At 42.8% G+C, this 16,673-nt stretch overlaps 1 protein-coding gene across 1 annotated transcript in view; it reads right to left on the bottom strand.

Annotated features, from left to right (window-relative positions):
- CEP126 (centrosomal protein 126) overlaps positions 1-12,452 on the bottom strand; it is a 42,974-nt gene extending 30,522 nt beyond the window's left edge. The window contains exons 1-2 of the mRNA XM_072134190.1: positions 12,160-12,452; positions 9,470-9,589 (exon numbers count right to left, since the gene is read on the bottom strand). Of these exons, the coding sequence (XP_071990291.1) occupies positions 9,470-9,589; positions 12,160-12,179 (140 nt within the window). The 5' untranslated portion in view covers positions 12,180-12,452. The remainder of the gene's footprint in view (positions 1-9,469; positions 9,590-12,159) is intronic.
- Positions 12,453-16,673: the final 4,221 nt, after the last annotated feature.

The raw sequence follows: 16,673 nt of genomic DNA, 5'->3' as shown, positions 1-16,673 counted from the left end.
CTATTAATATATATAGACTGGTCTGGGGTCTGTATCATTATTTATTATTTGGTCTGGGGTCTTTATTATTTACTTTGGGTGGAATTTGGGTTAGACATCAGTATTTGTTTGATTATTTTAGGGTCATATTTCGTGCAGCACTGTGCCACACAGAGTGTATCACACACTAGCACTATAAATGCTCTGGCTATATACCTACTGGCACTATGAATTGGTACACACTAGCACTATGAATGCTCTGGGCATACAGGGAGTCCCCAGGTTACCTAGAAGATACCTTCTTTAGGTTTGTTCTTAAGCTGAATTTGTATGTAAGCCGGAACTGTATATTTTATAATTGTAGTTCCAGACAATTTTTTTTTTTTGCCCCAGTGACAATTGGAGTTTAGCCTGACTAAAGTAGAGTATACGGAGAGCTTTACCAGAGGTCACATTGGGCAGAGAGATCACTCTGTAAATAGGGACTGTCTGTAAGTAGGGTCTCCCTAAGTAGGGGACCACCTGTATCAATATCGGCACTGTAAGCGCTCTGGGTATATACATACCCGATGCAGCTCATTATACATACCCGATGCAGCTCATTAACATTCTGCTGAATAATTAGAGGTAATCAGATGTGTTACATTATAGGAGAAGCTGTGACTCACACCAGGTACATTCACTGGTCATAACATCAGTGTAGTCAGATTCCTAGATGTGCCGATCCAGCACCTGCTCTTAACTGTTGTAATAAAAAACTTGTATTAAAAAAAATGTCCACAGTTAAACTTAACTTAAAATTCTGCTGAGGTCTCCCTGATGGGACATATAGTGGCACGTGCAGCTTTACATACCCAGTCAGTGTCATACTTATCAACAAAAAGTAGAGAAACACCAGAGATGAGACAACCTTTATCCACTCTGCCTGTTGTACAATTTCCACTACATGTTGTGTTTACATTGCGTTACAGTAGGTCCATGTAAATATTGGTAACTTACCCATGTCATACTAGCCTTAAGGCTGCCTTTACATGTAATGATTGAATTGTGTTTACATCTTTTTGTAAATGTAACGTAAACACAATTTCAAAGGCTGCGCGTGGACGTGGCCTAAGGCTCATGGTTTGTTGCCAGTTGTTTTACTTGAGGGGTATTTTGATGGGGGACCAAAATTTTCTTGCTAGCCATTTCTAATTAACTAGAAGGATGAGAAACCCAGCAAAAGAAAACGTCCCCCATATGAACAATCCCCCAGTCCAGGAAGGAAGGAATAGGTCTGCCCTCTTTTGGATACCCAAGAAAACATGTGCAGTACCCAGAAATGGTACAACAGTGTCAACTCCTGTAAAAGGAAAGACTGTATAATATGCTATACATGTATAGACACAATGGGGCAGATTTACTTACCCGGTCCCGTTGCGATCCTGCGGTGCGTTGTCCGAAGGAGGATTCGGGTCCGGTGCGATTCACTAACATCGTGCTGCCGAGTTCCTGCATGTGCCGCTGCTGCTCAGAGGTCGGCTGGAGTTCACCTGCTTCTTCCCGGTGCATGTGAGTGCTGATCTTGTCACAAATCCTTTTCCCGCAAATTCTGCGGTTTGTCCCAATACGTCGGGTTGTCCAATGGCACGCCCCTTGATTTATGTTGAGTGCAAGCCGGCGCCGATGCATCAAAATCTGATCGCGTGCGCCAAAATCCCGGGGCAATTTGGCGCAAAACGGAAATATTCGGTAAACCCGGCAAAAGTGCGGCATTCGGACCCTTAGTAAATGAGCCCCAGTGCTTGTGTATTACAGCTATTTCTCCCCTATAAAACTATTTTGTGACCTTCTGACTTCAGGGCAGATCTTAAAAGTCTTTTCTTTAGGGTAAAATTTCATGTAGTGTTAATGTGTCAGATTTTATTACAGGGATGAGTGAGAATCATTAAGGTTTTGGTATAAAATGTGTTACTAAGAATGAAGTTCTCAGGACCATAGGAGTTATACATATGGATCAGTAGATTAGTTGGGTCATTGTCCATTAATAGGGCAACTTCATAGGCCAAGTTCATCCTTAGAAGAAAAATGGATCCCAGGTGGGGGAACCATCATGTCCATATTCTTACTGCTCCCTACTGTCACAATAGAGAAGATCCCTACATCATGTATCATGTTCACACACCTGTATCTATTGTTCGGAGACACTTAGTAATACGTTATATAATATAGTTGCTTCATACTGTTAGTAGGATTTAGCTATTACGATGAGTAACCGGTACGGGCACGCAATGTACATAACCTACAACAAACAAATGTGACTCAGTAAAAGTGGTGAAAAAATATTTCTCCAGCAATTAGATCTGTATAATTGTGTTTACCATCGCTTCGTATTCCTGCGGACGAGCGCACCGCCTTAAGTGATCCTTCCATGAAATCCAAGTGCCCGAGGCAGAAATCTCTACATGAGTGACAGCAGTGATTAAACACGACTCACACAACAAGTCTCGCCGGCCCGGTCACGTGTGGCGCACGCTGGGTGCTATGTTGTGTTACTGTGTGAATCACCTGTATCCTAGCATCCAGATGACTTACACATACAGACTATTCAGCGCGGGCTGTAAAGCTAGTTTCATAGGAGATACCATTGTGAATATGACAGGTGAGATGCTTAACTTTTCTACAGTACGATCCTCCCATGTGTCGTCGACAATCTCGTCATATAGTCATGAGGTCATAGAAGATGAGCCATGGGTATACATTCCCTCTTAGCCTTTAGGGCACTGCTACCTCTAAACATGAAATTAAACTTTATTCTTCATCAGTTCATCAGTGCTGTTTTCAGCACCACTAGGGGTCTAGGCTGCAGAGGGGGTATATATAAGTATCCCTGGTGGACTAGGGCAGTAAAGAGGTTTATACAAGTATCCCTGGTGCTCTGTGGTAGTAAAGAGGTTAATGCCCAATTTAATAGTGCCCATGTGTACCACTGTATCAACTTATATTTTTAACCCTGCAAGAATTCTGTATTTCTAATAATCCCTGGAGAGTCCACCCTGATCATTATTTTTAGCACTCTCTGCGTGGGAGAAGATGTTACCATATTAATAATGTCAGAGTGCGGTTACATTACTAGCCCCTGAGTGATGAGGACAACTGGTAATAGGCGATTGTTATGTTACCGGGTAGGTTTCAGCATCGCCGGCCTAATGAATGCTTTATACTTTCTAAAAGCATTAGTGTAACAAAAGGCCGTACAAGATACTCTATCTTCCTAAAGTAACCCTTCACCTGCTCATGCCCCAGCCCTGCCGACTGATGCAACCAAATCATTCCGGGCGTAATGTTACACTAGTCAAAGAGCTTTCTTGTTACATACACATATGACTTCCCTATACGTGTATGTAACAAGAAAGATCTCCCCCTCATTGCTTTCCTTCACACCGCCGGTCTATACCTTCATCCTACAGATGCACACCTAAGGCAGTGATTGGCTGAGTGCTCATTTCCTGCAGAAAGTACAGACTAGCGGGGGAGGGGATTTTGTAGATAAATATATCTTATTTTTATTAATTTAAAGCATCTTAAAGAGGATCTTACACCACCTCACACATGTGGTGATGATCATACTGTCCTATATGGGTTGCTTCACAAATTCAGAGAATTTTTCGTTCCAACCCCAGCAATTGATGAGATATGAGTCCAGGTATCTGACCGTAGTAATCCTCTTCACTGTCAAAGAGGAGGTTCTGGAGAAGAGGAGGGGTGTGTGTAATGATAATCTCAGTGTCAGAAAAGAAGGTCTCTGCTCCAGCTCCTCCTCTTTGACAATGGAGAGGATTATAATGGTCAGATACTGGGATATCTCAGCAACTGTGGGGGCTAGAAAGAAAATTTAAAGTGCCCCTAAATCTGCAAAATAGTCTCTACAGAATGACATGCATATCACCACATGTGTGAGGTGTTGAAATGTCCTCTTTAAGTATTTAATTAAAAAATGTAATCCCTCCTTTGCTAAATTCAACAGAATTTGGGTTAAAATGAACATTTGATCATGCTTGGGTTGTATATATCTGTATCTACTTTCTCCTTTCCCTGTGCCTGATCCCTACACCTACTCTCTCCTCTCAGAGCCCATGTTTTCTTAGATGTTTACTGTTACCTCTGATAGTAACACCATCTGTCTTGTTTATTGCTTACATGCATACTAATTTGTATGGTGTTCTTTCGATTTGCTTCTCTTGCACTAAACATGGTCTGTATCATGTTGTGGACAAGTACCAACTTTCCCATGCATGTAATTTTCTTTTCTCTGAATAAAGAATGATATGAAATAAATGTAAGCTGCCAGACAATCCCTTTAACAAATAATGGATTAACTTTAGATCAAGCGACACACATGGGGCCTCCATGTGGCTGTTCCTGTTATTGCAACTGAGCCACCGTCTGGGTTGCAGTACAAGTCAAAGTCACAAGCACCAGGGTGATCATGTGTTGAATATAGTGCGAGGAGTTCCAGGAGTTAGATCCCTTAAGATCACAGACTAATGGATCATCCTGTGACCCCTTTCCAATGAGTTGTCTTATAAAAACAGCCCCTTTTGGAATAAAAGCCTGAGTCACAGGATCTGCTTTGAAAAGGCTCAAGCTTATATATAAAAGGAAGATGTAGGGGGTACTAAATTTACTAACTGACTGACCATGTGGTGGGTCCATAAGGAAGTACGGCCTGTTTAAAGAAATCATTCTGACAAAGGATGTCTCCAGCTTGTATAAGCTGATGATTTATCCATTGGGTTGTGCACCCCAGATTGGGGGGTAACCCATTGATTAGCAGAGAACATAGACAGAAGCTCAGCTCCATTCTTAGTGTAGGGATGGGAGGTTACGGCAGTTCAGCTCCTATAGAAGACTTTAACCAATCTACTGTATTTTACCCATTAGTCCTCTACTGCAAACCTCCTACTTCTTGGGATTCTCTACATTGAGTGACTGCTGACCTAAGTGGGTCATGAGACGGCAATAGGCAGTGTGAAAACTAAAGGCAGGTAATAAGTAAAATCTATGCCAGGCAGAGAAGAGGACAGTCAGAACAGCTTCTGAGACAGGTGGCATGAGTAAAGGTCAAATATAGGGTGTATAGGCACACAAGAATGGCTCGGTGGAGACACAAATGGCCCTAGGTCCCACAAAGCTACTTAAGAAAGTATTTCTGTGGGTAGTGCAATTAGCATGGGTATCAGGAGTGATATATACTGGAGGCCAAACCATCGATGTTATAGTCCTGCAGCCCCCCTGCTCCATATACAAATGAACATACATCCTCCTGTGATGTTTCCTGTCTGCAGGCTTCTCACAATGTACAAGTAATTTGTCTTATTTGTTTTATTGTATAATTTACACCAGATTTGTACCGCAGAGAAGACAATGTCTGAGCAGAGTCCAGGTCCAATGAATGGTGGCTGGCTGACCTTAATCTACGGATTAATTATTCGTCATGGGAGGTAAGTTACAGAAACACCAAAAAGAAAATGAAGAAGTAAACAACAGGGATCAGAACAAGACAGACATTAAACACTGCTGCCTGCCAGGACCTGACTGTCACCGAGGACTGGGGGTGACACCGAGCAAACAATCAGAAAGTTCATGGGCTGTTATTGTTACAGGACCACGGCAGAGCCAGCTACATGTCCGAGGGATCAGGAGGATCTGCTGTGTATGAAACAAAAATGCTGGAGCTACACAGATGGAAGACAGTCGGAAATGCGGGTTAAAGGAAACCTACCACTTAAAAGTGGTAGGTTTATACACATATACATGGCACCAGCTCAGGGTGAGCTGGTGCCGGAGCATATTTTTGTTAGGGGAACAAAGCCCCTATCGCAGAATTATAAATTATATTAACTTATAACTCTCTGGCACACGTGCGTCTGCGCAACTTAGCACAGCCTTTTTCCCCATGCTAAGTTGCTCAGGCGCGCGTGTGACTACACCGGCTCTCCTGCACTTCAGAATCTGGCGCACGCACGGGCGCGCGCATGGTGCGCCGAGCCCAAGTGCGGTGCGCCGAGTTATAAGTTAATATAACTTATAATTCTGCGATAGGGTCTTTGTTCCCCTAACAAAAATATGCTCTGGCACCAGAGATCGCATTAACGCCTCACCACGCGTCATAGACGCGTGATGAGGCGCCATTACCCCCCAAAATAATTGCCATGCGTAAAGATACGCTTAGCAATTATTCCGTGTAGCGCGCAGGCTGAGCGGCCCGGCGCGCACTGCATAGGAGGGGAATGGCAGTAGAGTGATCGCATCGTGCGTGGGACCGCTCAGCAGGATGCAGCGATCTCTGGGATCTCTGAGCGCCGGACCCAGGGGAGACATGTGAGCCAGCAGTTATGTGATCCCGGGTGAGTGTGAGTCGCGGTACACTGCACTCTGTGTATGTGAGTGAGTGCTGTGTTGTGCCAGTGCAGGGCCCACTTAAGGCGGGGGAGGTGTGTGACAGGGATATAATAATGATACAGAGAGCGGTTACTCTCTGCATCCTCAGTATCTGTGTTACAGCCGTGCACTGCACTCCCGTACGGGCCATGGCCGAGCCTCCCACTGTGAGCACTCAGTGCCTCCAGCCACTAGCGCTGCTTGGATCGGCCTCAGCATTATCAGCGTTCAGACAGAAACAGACAGGAAGCAAAGCCCACTCCTATTTGATGTATGGTGACCCTGTGACCTCGCTGAGGAGGACAGCATGGTAGGAGTCAAGCCCTGTGTGTGCAATTAACCCTTTCAGTCTTTACTCTGACAGAGTCGGTTGTGTTTTTTTTATGCCCACTTTCTGCCCCCTGCAATGTTATCTGTGTGCCGCCTGTTCCACCACTCCCTTCCTCTTGACCTCCTATGGCCGGCGCCACACAGGGCGCTTTGTCTGCGCTTGCAAACGCAAACAAAGTCGCGCCCACCGGGGCGGGCCTCGGCCCGATCGCATCGGCGTTTCTATGGAAACGCCTGCGATCGGGAACGAGCCGCCGGTGTTTCGCGTTAAATTAACGCAAAACACCGGCGGCTCGTTCCCGATCGCAGGCGTTTCCATAGAAACGCCGATGCGATCGGGCCGAGGCCCGCCCCGGTGGGCGCGACTTTGTCTGCGTTTGCGTTTGCAAGCGCAGACAAAGCGCCCTGTGTGGCGCCGGCCTATCTCTTTCCCATGTACAACCACCTAACTATATTTGCCAGGTCACCTCGCCTCCAAATTATGTCCCTGCTGCCATTCTATCAATGCTTCCTTACATTAACCCTGACGGTGCATTCACACAAGGCACATTTATTAAAGTGTCTGCGACAGTTTTCTGTCTGACTTTGCACTGAAAAGAATGTACAAGCAGTTTGCACCTGTATTTATGAAGTGTCTGCGACAGTATTGTGTCACGGCAGCTGTGTCCGCTGTACCACAAAATCCTGCACAAAACAGGGTGTTCTGGTGCAGAGTCGGACCGTGCTCCATATTTTTTACTGCGTCTTGACCGAATTATGTCAAAGGTGCATAAAAAAAGTTGTTGACACTTCCCGAGCAGTGCAGGGGGCGTCAGATTAATGAAGAACGTGCCCCAGTTTTGATGAATCTGCCGCACTTGTGAGGAAACTGCACATAGTACAGGCTGCACTACTTTTGATAAATGTGGCCCACAGTGTTTGGACGTATGGGTAAGAATGCATGTGTTTCTAATGTTACCATGTGTTAGGATGCTTTCAAATCGTATTCTTTCATTGTTAGAAATGTATGCAAATGTGAAAAAGTGTTAACACAGCTGTTTACGTGTCCAGCAATGAATAAAAAGGCTTTCAAAGCAGCCAAACACATGATAACATGTAAAACACATAGTGGGGTTAGGAGAGGGGACAAAAGTGGGGCCATAGGACACGTTATCTGCCACAAAATTTGGGAGCTATAGCAAAGGGGCTATAGAGCTGGCCCTGTGCCGTTGTGTGTTGTGTGTGTGCGCTGTGTTGTGCCAGTGTGTGCGTGTGTGTGCGCGCGCTGTGTTGTGCCAGTGTGTGTGTGCAGTGAGCAGACAGATGATTCTTTTTGTATAAATAGCGTCTATTAACATTATAAACACCTATGAGATGTGTATATGTATTACCAAAATTTTCATACTCCTCATCGGCTAAAAATACTCCTCAAAAATGGTAAGAGGAGTATTATTACCCTTCGGTAAAAATGTTAGTGCGACCTCTGCTCTGGCACCAACTCACCCTGAGCTGGTACCATGTATATGTGTATAAACCTACCACTTTTAAGTGGTAGGTTTCCTTTAACCCCTTGAAGTGTTGGGTGCACTTATAAAGTGGAGTCTACCACAGTAAACTCCCTTGGTCCTTTAGTTTGTGTGTTAATCCCCTGGTCCCCACTATCCCATGTAGGTTTCAACTAGGAGCCAAAAGTACCTGTTAGCGGGTGCTAAACAGAATGCAAGGCAGCCGAGGAGAAACGGAGATCCATGCTGGCGATGTGGTGACCCTATAGGTTGGTTAAGTGGTGTTGTACCCATCCGGTGTATATTGTGGTTGTCATGCCTCCATTACTATGCAATGGCTCCACAGTACTACCATAGAGTAAATTATTGTCCTGTTACATCGCACTTTATAGTATAAGTCATGCCCTATAGTATAAGTGTCCTACTAGATCAAAAGCTATAGTATACAAAATATAATACATATAAAACAAAGTTCACTGGAAAATATGCTCACTGCACTTAAAAAAGCCGGCTGCGGTAGACAGGCCACTGCCCCACACAAAATCAACTTGCTCCTATCTTGCCTTTGCCTAGGAACTGATGGGCTAGAAAGGGTCAACATCATTAAACATAACTAACATACAGACCTGCAATACCAAACACTAGAGAAAGCATGGATAGGTCACTGCCTCCTACAAGATCAGCACATTTTTCTGCTGTTGTTGTTCCCTCTGATTCATTATATGGCATCCTAATCATGTAACAAACAGGCCTACACTAGTGGTGGACACTGCTCTTCTTCCCACAAGATACAAACACCCTTCCAATGTATGAAGTTTACATACCTCACCACCCTGCCCTACGAGACAAGTGGACTAGTCACTGCCTCTGACAAGATCATCACACCATTTTTCTGCTACTACCATTTACTTTATGGTACAATATTTCAATCACATACAGTCCTACACCCAAAGACCCCACAGGTCACCGTCTACCACAAAATAATCACACTCTTCTCCTGCTGGTTACAGATTATACAACATATTTCTACTTTCTGACTTTAATACATATTGTATAGTGAATTATATGTTTGTCTGATGGGGTAAAAGACAGGAGGCTTCACCATACATATCAAGAAAGCGGAGCAGAACTATAAATAGATGTATATTGGTAAATTGCCTAATATGCTACCCCAAACACTTACACACAAATTAGAAAATACATGAGGTAAAGTGGCCAAACCCTTTGATGTTATATAAACTGACAGGTCTTACTTTCTTCTGCGATTTGTCTCCACGGATAATTTCCGCGCCCGCTGTCTGATGACTTTCTGATCTTCCAGTAAAGCTTGCCGTTCTTCTTCTAAATCTATTTCCGCCTGGGATTTCTGATTTCTTATAAAAGTAAAGGGTTAAGGTCATATAATATACGTCAATAGTAACTACACAGATTAGATACATTGATCATTCACACAAGTGGAACATCAAACAAAATCCGAATGTCCCCTAATGATTTGGGTCAAGATGGTTATCAACTTGCCTTCTCATCTCTTGTGTGTGCGGCTTGAGTAAAAGGGTTTGCGGCATAACAACATGTCTATTTTCAGGATAAGGGTGATGCCACACATGGTGTTTTCAGTCCGTTTAAAAACGCATTCGTTTTTTGACTGTTTTCCATGCGTTTGGCTGCTTACAACTTATTTATCTATTAGGATAATCGGGAAAAATGGTCAAAACCGGATACGTTCTAAAAACAGACTGAAAACGCATTCTTAAAAATGAACCAAAAGTCATGTGTAGCATCACCCTAAGGTGATAAGGGACTGCTGGAATCCCCCCAAATCATAAGAACAGGGTTTAACATCCAACATTGGAAAGGACAGACTCCAGAGTCACTTCTAGGCACTGTCCTACTGACAGTTCCCTCTTTAATGTGCATTCTCAACCCGTTTAGTTCTAAAGAAAAAATCTCCTCCGCATTCATATGCAAATGAGCTGAGTCACTTTCCCCCCTGAGATGAGTCTCTTTTAGAGGCTGCAGGTTCAGTGCAAGATAAGGAATTTTTATCTGCTGCTCTTATGCCCAACAATTTCTATAATAACTGCGTGTATCTCCGCTTCTGTAGCCCATAGAACCACAATCCTGAAGCAATTTGTCAGATTACATTGTTACCTTAATAAGATGCATGGTTCTAGAAACTACAGAACCAAAGATAGGGTTGTCTGAAGTGACTCTATCCTCATCCAGCCTCTAGAAGTGACTCTTCTCTGCTCATTTTCAAATGACTTTGGAGCTGATTTTTTTTTTATAGGTAAAAGTGAGATTTCATATAAAAGAGGGAATTTAAGAAAGGACATTTCACACCCTACCTGAAAAGGAAAAGGTGGAGAAGGAGTCCCTTTAAAGGAAATCTAATACCTCTAGTTTTAGTGGGGTAAAACCAGGTGACAGATTCCCACTAAGGCTGCATTCACACTACCGCAAGGGGGACGTATATACGGCCGACGTATATACGGCCGATATACGTCCCCCATAGACGGCAATGGGCGCACGGCGCCCTACGGGAGCGGTACGGTGCAGCACACGTGCGGCACCGTACTGCTCCGTGCCCCGTGAAAAAATAGGACATGTCCTATTTTTTCAGGGCATACGGCGCCGTGCGCCATATATCCCTATGGAGAGGGGCGGGGGTGAGCAGCGCTCTCCCCCTCCTCCTCTCCCCGCGCGCTGCCGTGTGTCCGCCGTGCTACGGTACGGCGGGCACCGGTCGTGTGAATCCAGCCTTAGGGGCATGGATGAAGCCATCCATAGTCCCTGCTTTGTAGGATTTGGGGCAATCATGTATTTTTTCTCCAAGTGACCACAAGAGAGATACAGGGGTATATAGAGAACAGTGACGCCATAGGACACTAGTATAGAGCCCAGACACTATGTATAGAGAGATACAGGGGTATATAGAGAACAGTGACGTCATAGGACACTAGTATAGAGCCCAGACACTATGTATAGAGAGATACAGGGGTATATAGAGAACAGTGACGTCATAGGACACTAGTATAGAGCCCAGACACTATGTACAGGGAGATACAGGGGTATATAGAGAACAGTGACGTCATAGGACACTAGTATAGAGCCCAGACACTATGTATAGAGAGATACAGGGGTATATAGAGAACAGTGACGTCATAGAACACTAGTATAGAGCCCAGACACTATGTACAGGGAGGTACAGGGGTATATAGAGAACAGTGACGTCACAGGACACTAGTATACAGCCCAGACACTATGTACAGAGAGATACAGGGGTACACAAAGAACTGTGATGTCACAGGGCACTAGTATACAGCCCAGACACTATGGATTTGGGGCAATCATGTATTTTTTCTCCAAGTGACCACAAGAGAGATACAGGGGTATATAGAGAACAGTGACGTCCCAGGACAATAGTATACAGCCCAGGCACTAAGTACAGGGAGATACAGGGGTATATAGAGAACCGTGATGTCACAGGACACTAGTATAGAGCCCAGACACTAAGTACAGAGAGATACAGGGGTATATAGAGAACAGTGACATCACAGGACAATCGTATGCAGCTCAGACACTATGTACAGAGATACAGGGGTATATAGATAGTAGTGACGTCACAGAACATTAGTATACAGCCCAGACACTATGTACAGGGAGATACAGGGGTATATAGAGAACAGTGATGTCACAGGACACTAGTATACAGCCCAGAGACTATGTACAGGGAGATACAGGAGTATATAGATAACAGTGATCTCACAGGACACTAGTATACAGCCCAGACACTATGTACAGGGAGATACAGGGGTATATAGAGAGTAGTGACGTCACAGGGCACTATGCACAGGGAGAAGTCATTGTATAGGGTTGGGTGCAATGACATATCACCGTAGTGACGTCACATGGCACTAGTATACAGACCAGGGAAGGATACGAGTAGGCTCTGCTCAGCATGATGATGTCTCTCTTCACCACAATGGTGACATCTCCGGGGACGAGTCAGGGGCAGAGGTTGTCATGGGTCAGTGAGGAGCTGGGGGTGGGATGATCGGCCACCCATGGGTCGTGATCGCGGTCGGTACCGAGGACATTAGAGGTAGCACCGGCAGTGTCCGCAGCGCCTGACGTGCGTCTTGGCTTCCCGGTTACCATGGAGCCGGGGCTCGTCCCGGCAGCAGCCGCACTGGAGGGGAGGGGACAAGGCATACTGCAGTGCGCATGCTCCTTCAGCGGCTCTCGCTGAGAGGAAAGGGGCGGGGAGGAATCGAGGCTCACTATCTCTCTGCGCATGCTCAGTGATCTGGCGCGCCACAGCCTTGAGAGACCGTTACGCCATTCGCCACGCAGATAGCAAGCAGTGAACTGCGCTGGCCAGATTTTGCGGTTTTACTGCGTTTATCCATTAGTTTTTACTCACCAAACTTCAACCAAAGCTTAGCCTTTCTGCAGCCTTTGTTACATGAGCCATTTTCTGTTTTACAAATTGATGTAAATGGCGAAATCTGTAACCACAGCCATTGTTTCAATGTGAAAAGCTACTCCTAGGCTTCACATTGGCATTTCTGAGGCCTGTAAAACTAAAAATCCTTGAAAAACAGCGTCAATTGATTGTTTTGTGTGACTTTTTTGTCACCTTTCTGCACATATGTGCCTAGTGTTTTTTAATGTGAGGAAAAAGCCAGAAAACAGATACCTAGACACTGCATTTAGAACTTCACTGACAGAAAAATATCACCAAAATCTAAGAAAAAAGCAAAAATGATGAACTCTTTGTTAATTGAATCCTTTTTGTCACTTTATTTTTTTCTAATATGCTTTGTTCCTTTCTGAGGAAAAAGCCAGAAAAACATACGAGAGCTCAAGAGATACTGCAGAAAACTGCACTGCCTGAGAATATAGCTGAAATCAAAGAAAAGCACACAAAAATAATGTGCTTTTGTTAGTGAAATACTTTTTGTTAATTTTTAAAAAAAATACTCTGTGGCCAGAGATTTTTTTTTTGCGGAAAAAGACAAAAATTATCTGACACAGATGAGCATTTAAGGCAAAAAAAACTTCAATATTGGTGGCAATTGAATTTGTGATCCGCTGTTCACAAATCCTTTGTCTGTTAATTTAATCTTTTTTGTCACTTTTTGTAAAAAAAAAAAAATACAATTTTTTTTTTGTGGAAGAAAAAATTATCTGACACAGACAATCCTACAAACACACTTAACAGAGAACTGAACTGACAGAAATATATCACCATTTCTTTTGCTACCATGCGTAAACCTATTCTTCGGCATCATATACATATGTTTATGCACTTTTAGGCAGTTTTATAGGCAAAAAGCTTAAATATCAGTGCCAATTTAATTTGTTTTAATACTCTCTTTGGTTTTTTAATCATATTTTATCAAGAAAACTTAAAAAAAACTGCTCTATCTGAATTTTTGGGGGACTTTTTTTAAAAATACTTTGTGCAGTGTTTTTTTTATGACAAAAAGCCAGAAAAAAAATACAGGCAGAAGATATTAAAGGCATAACTTGCAGAGAATGACATTGACACGAAAATTTAATGAAGATTAAATAAAAACACCATAAAGAGAGTGCACTGGTTTTTATATATATATATTTTTTTTGCTCAGTAGTGTTTTTTTTTTAATAAAAAAACTGGTAAAAACTGCCTTAGCCCGTGATCAAGAGACACACATTTTATTCCACATTGTTCTGCCAACTTCAGGGCAGTTTTTTTCAGTTTAATCCTGTCAAAATAGGGCATTACACTTGTTTTTTCCCCTCCATATAAAAATAAAACTCCTAAATGTGTGTAGTTATCTTGCAGTTATGGGGTCGCAAGTTATTGCACGGCAGGTGGAAGGAATTTGTTTAAATATGGTTTCTGCGTCTAATTAAAAAAAAAAAAATCACATCAATTTTGATGTTACTGTAAAATGTGACAGATTGGGGCACATTTACTTACCCGGCCGCTGGAGTTCACCAAAAGTGCATTGTCTGACGATAATGCACTGTGCCGCGATTCACTAAAATTGTGCACCCGATATCCTGCATGTGGAGCTTCCCCGCTCAGGTCCCACCCGAGTTCACCATCTTTTTTTGTGGTGCATGTAAGTGTTTGGGCTTGCGACACAATTTGAAAGTTAAATCCAGCGCTCAGTCCGAATCAGTCGAATCGTCCGACTGCACAACCCTTAAATTGTACTGCATGGAAGCCGGCGCAGCTGCCACAAAAAACGGATCGCGTGTGCCAAAATCCCAGCACAGACATTTGCTAAATAACTGCACAGGCTGTGTAATCCCCAAAAAAAGACACACACTCCGACAAAAGTGAGCAGCACGACCCTTAGTAAATGAGCCCCATTATCTCCATAGAAATCTTCTAGTGTCCCAGTTCTTGGGGATTGTGCTGCTGAGCTGGTTTTACACAGCAGTTTTTGCTTTAATGCAGCAATGTTGGCAACCATTATAAATGACTAGGGAATGTGAAAGAATATTAAATTATAAATCAAACAAAAGACCCTGAAATAAATACCATGAACTTTCCAATCCTATGTGACATCCCAGTGTCCCATGGATTAATGTTATGGTTTGTTCACACTTATTCTCATTATTATGTTCACATCCTGACACATTAGGAAGAGGACACATACAGGTCTAACAACTACCTGATACCATACTATAGTACTACTCAATCGTAGTGACATTTTTGTTTAAAAGACCCTGCTCTTGGGAATAGTTCTTTTGTATTTATAGACTAGATATGAAAAGCCATGGGGCCAATCCATAAAACTGCAAGCATTCACGGTGCTCACTCTTAACTCCTTACCAAGCACGGTGCCATACATGGTATACAGCTTGTGCTCGGTATCACACCTTAGTCTATTCATTGGAATGGGACTGAGCTGCGAACAGGACATGTATTGAATGTACAGGATTTTAGAGGCCAGTGGTTCTTATTTTAGTGCCACAACCAGTTCCTGCAGCTGCCGGCTGATACATATGCTTGTTAGATCCAGGAAGATTTGATATTGATCACTTATTCTACTTTTATCCCAGAGTACCAATTTAGAAGACACCTACCTCCTTATTTAACATCTACAAAGCACCACCAGGCCAAAAAGTTTAAAGCAAATCACCGATGGTAGACCACTAGTACTTTTAAATCTCTTTTTAAGTGAATCTGTTAATTTTATATCCTGTAATGGTCTGAATGTGATCAAAACAACCCTTTAAAATTATGCAAATGAGCCCATAGGGCTCTTGGAGTAGTGTCTGCCTTGAGCAGCCGGCTGTGCAAGGAAATCACTAGCACACAATTGCGGGAATTGCAGAGAGCCGGGTGACAACTTTTTATCCAGTGCATAAACACTACAAATGTTTTGCTGCAGAAAATATGCCCAGCATTTCTACGCTGTAGGACCTTGACTCCAGTAAAGGCAGTCTACGACAATTTTTTCCATACTTGACAAAAAAAAAAACTATGTGTATGGCACTATTTGGCCACAGCTCAGAACAAGGTGACCGCGGCATCTATAGTGCATGTAATTTAAAAAAAATATTAAAAAAGAATAAAAGTCCCCATGCAAAAATCTAATAAAACATAAAAAAGTGAAAATCATGTATCACAACGTCTGTAACAACCCATACAAAAAGATAAAATTGTCACTGAACCTGTACGGTGATCGGAATAAAAAAAAAATTCAAAAACTTCTGCAAGAAAAAGTACAGCTTATCCCACTAAAAATAAGCTCTAAAACAGCTCAGTAAACAAAAAAAAATATAAATGTTCTGCCCATTGTTACATGGCGATCCAAAAAAAAAAGCCCATTTCTCACCCAATGAGTTATATATTCTGCAAAACAAGTTAACCATAAAAAAGCTATGTAAATGGGGTATCGCCGTTATCGTGATGACCCATAGAATAAAGAGAACACGTTAGCGGACGTCAGAGTGGACGTCTGGGGAAAAAAAAATGCTAAAAACCATAAACAAGAATGATTTTTTTAACCACCACGAAGAAAGATCTGATTATTAGCTATTGAACCCCTCGTAAATGATGGATATACCTGAAAAATTAATATATTGTCTTAAAATAACACTTCCATTTTGTTTTAACCCACGTGAATCATCTAAAGGGTTAACACACTTCTTAAAGTTGTTGATCACACAGTTTCTAAAATGGCATAATTTATGGGGTTTTACTGGTATTTAGGCCTCGTAAAGTCACTTAAAGCTGAGCAGGTGCCTCTAAATAAGGATTTTGGCGATTTGCTTAAAAATGAGAAAAATTGCACCCAAAATTCTGAAACTCCTAACAACCTAGAAAAGAGAGAGGATGCATAAAACCCTATGCCGATATAAAGCAAGACATTTGGTAAATGTTAGTTATCAAGTTATTTGGGTGCTTTGACTATCTGCCTGAAAAGCAGAACATTTTGAACTGAATAA

The sequence above is a fragment of the Engystomops pustulosus genome, chromosome 2, assembly GCF_040894005.1.
Source record: "Engystomops pustulosus chromosome 2, aEngPut4.maternal, whole genome shotgun sequence".
Lineage (NCBI taxonomy): Eukaryota > Metazoa > Chordata > Amphibia > Anura > Leptodactylidae > Engystomops > Engystomops pustulosus.
The sequence above is the reverse complement of the archived record's forward strand: the minus strand, read 5'-3'. Positions and strand labels throughout refer to the sequence as shown.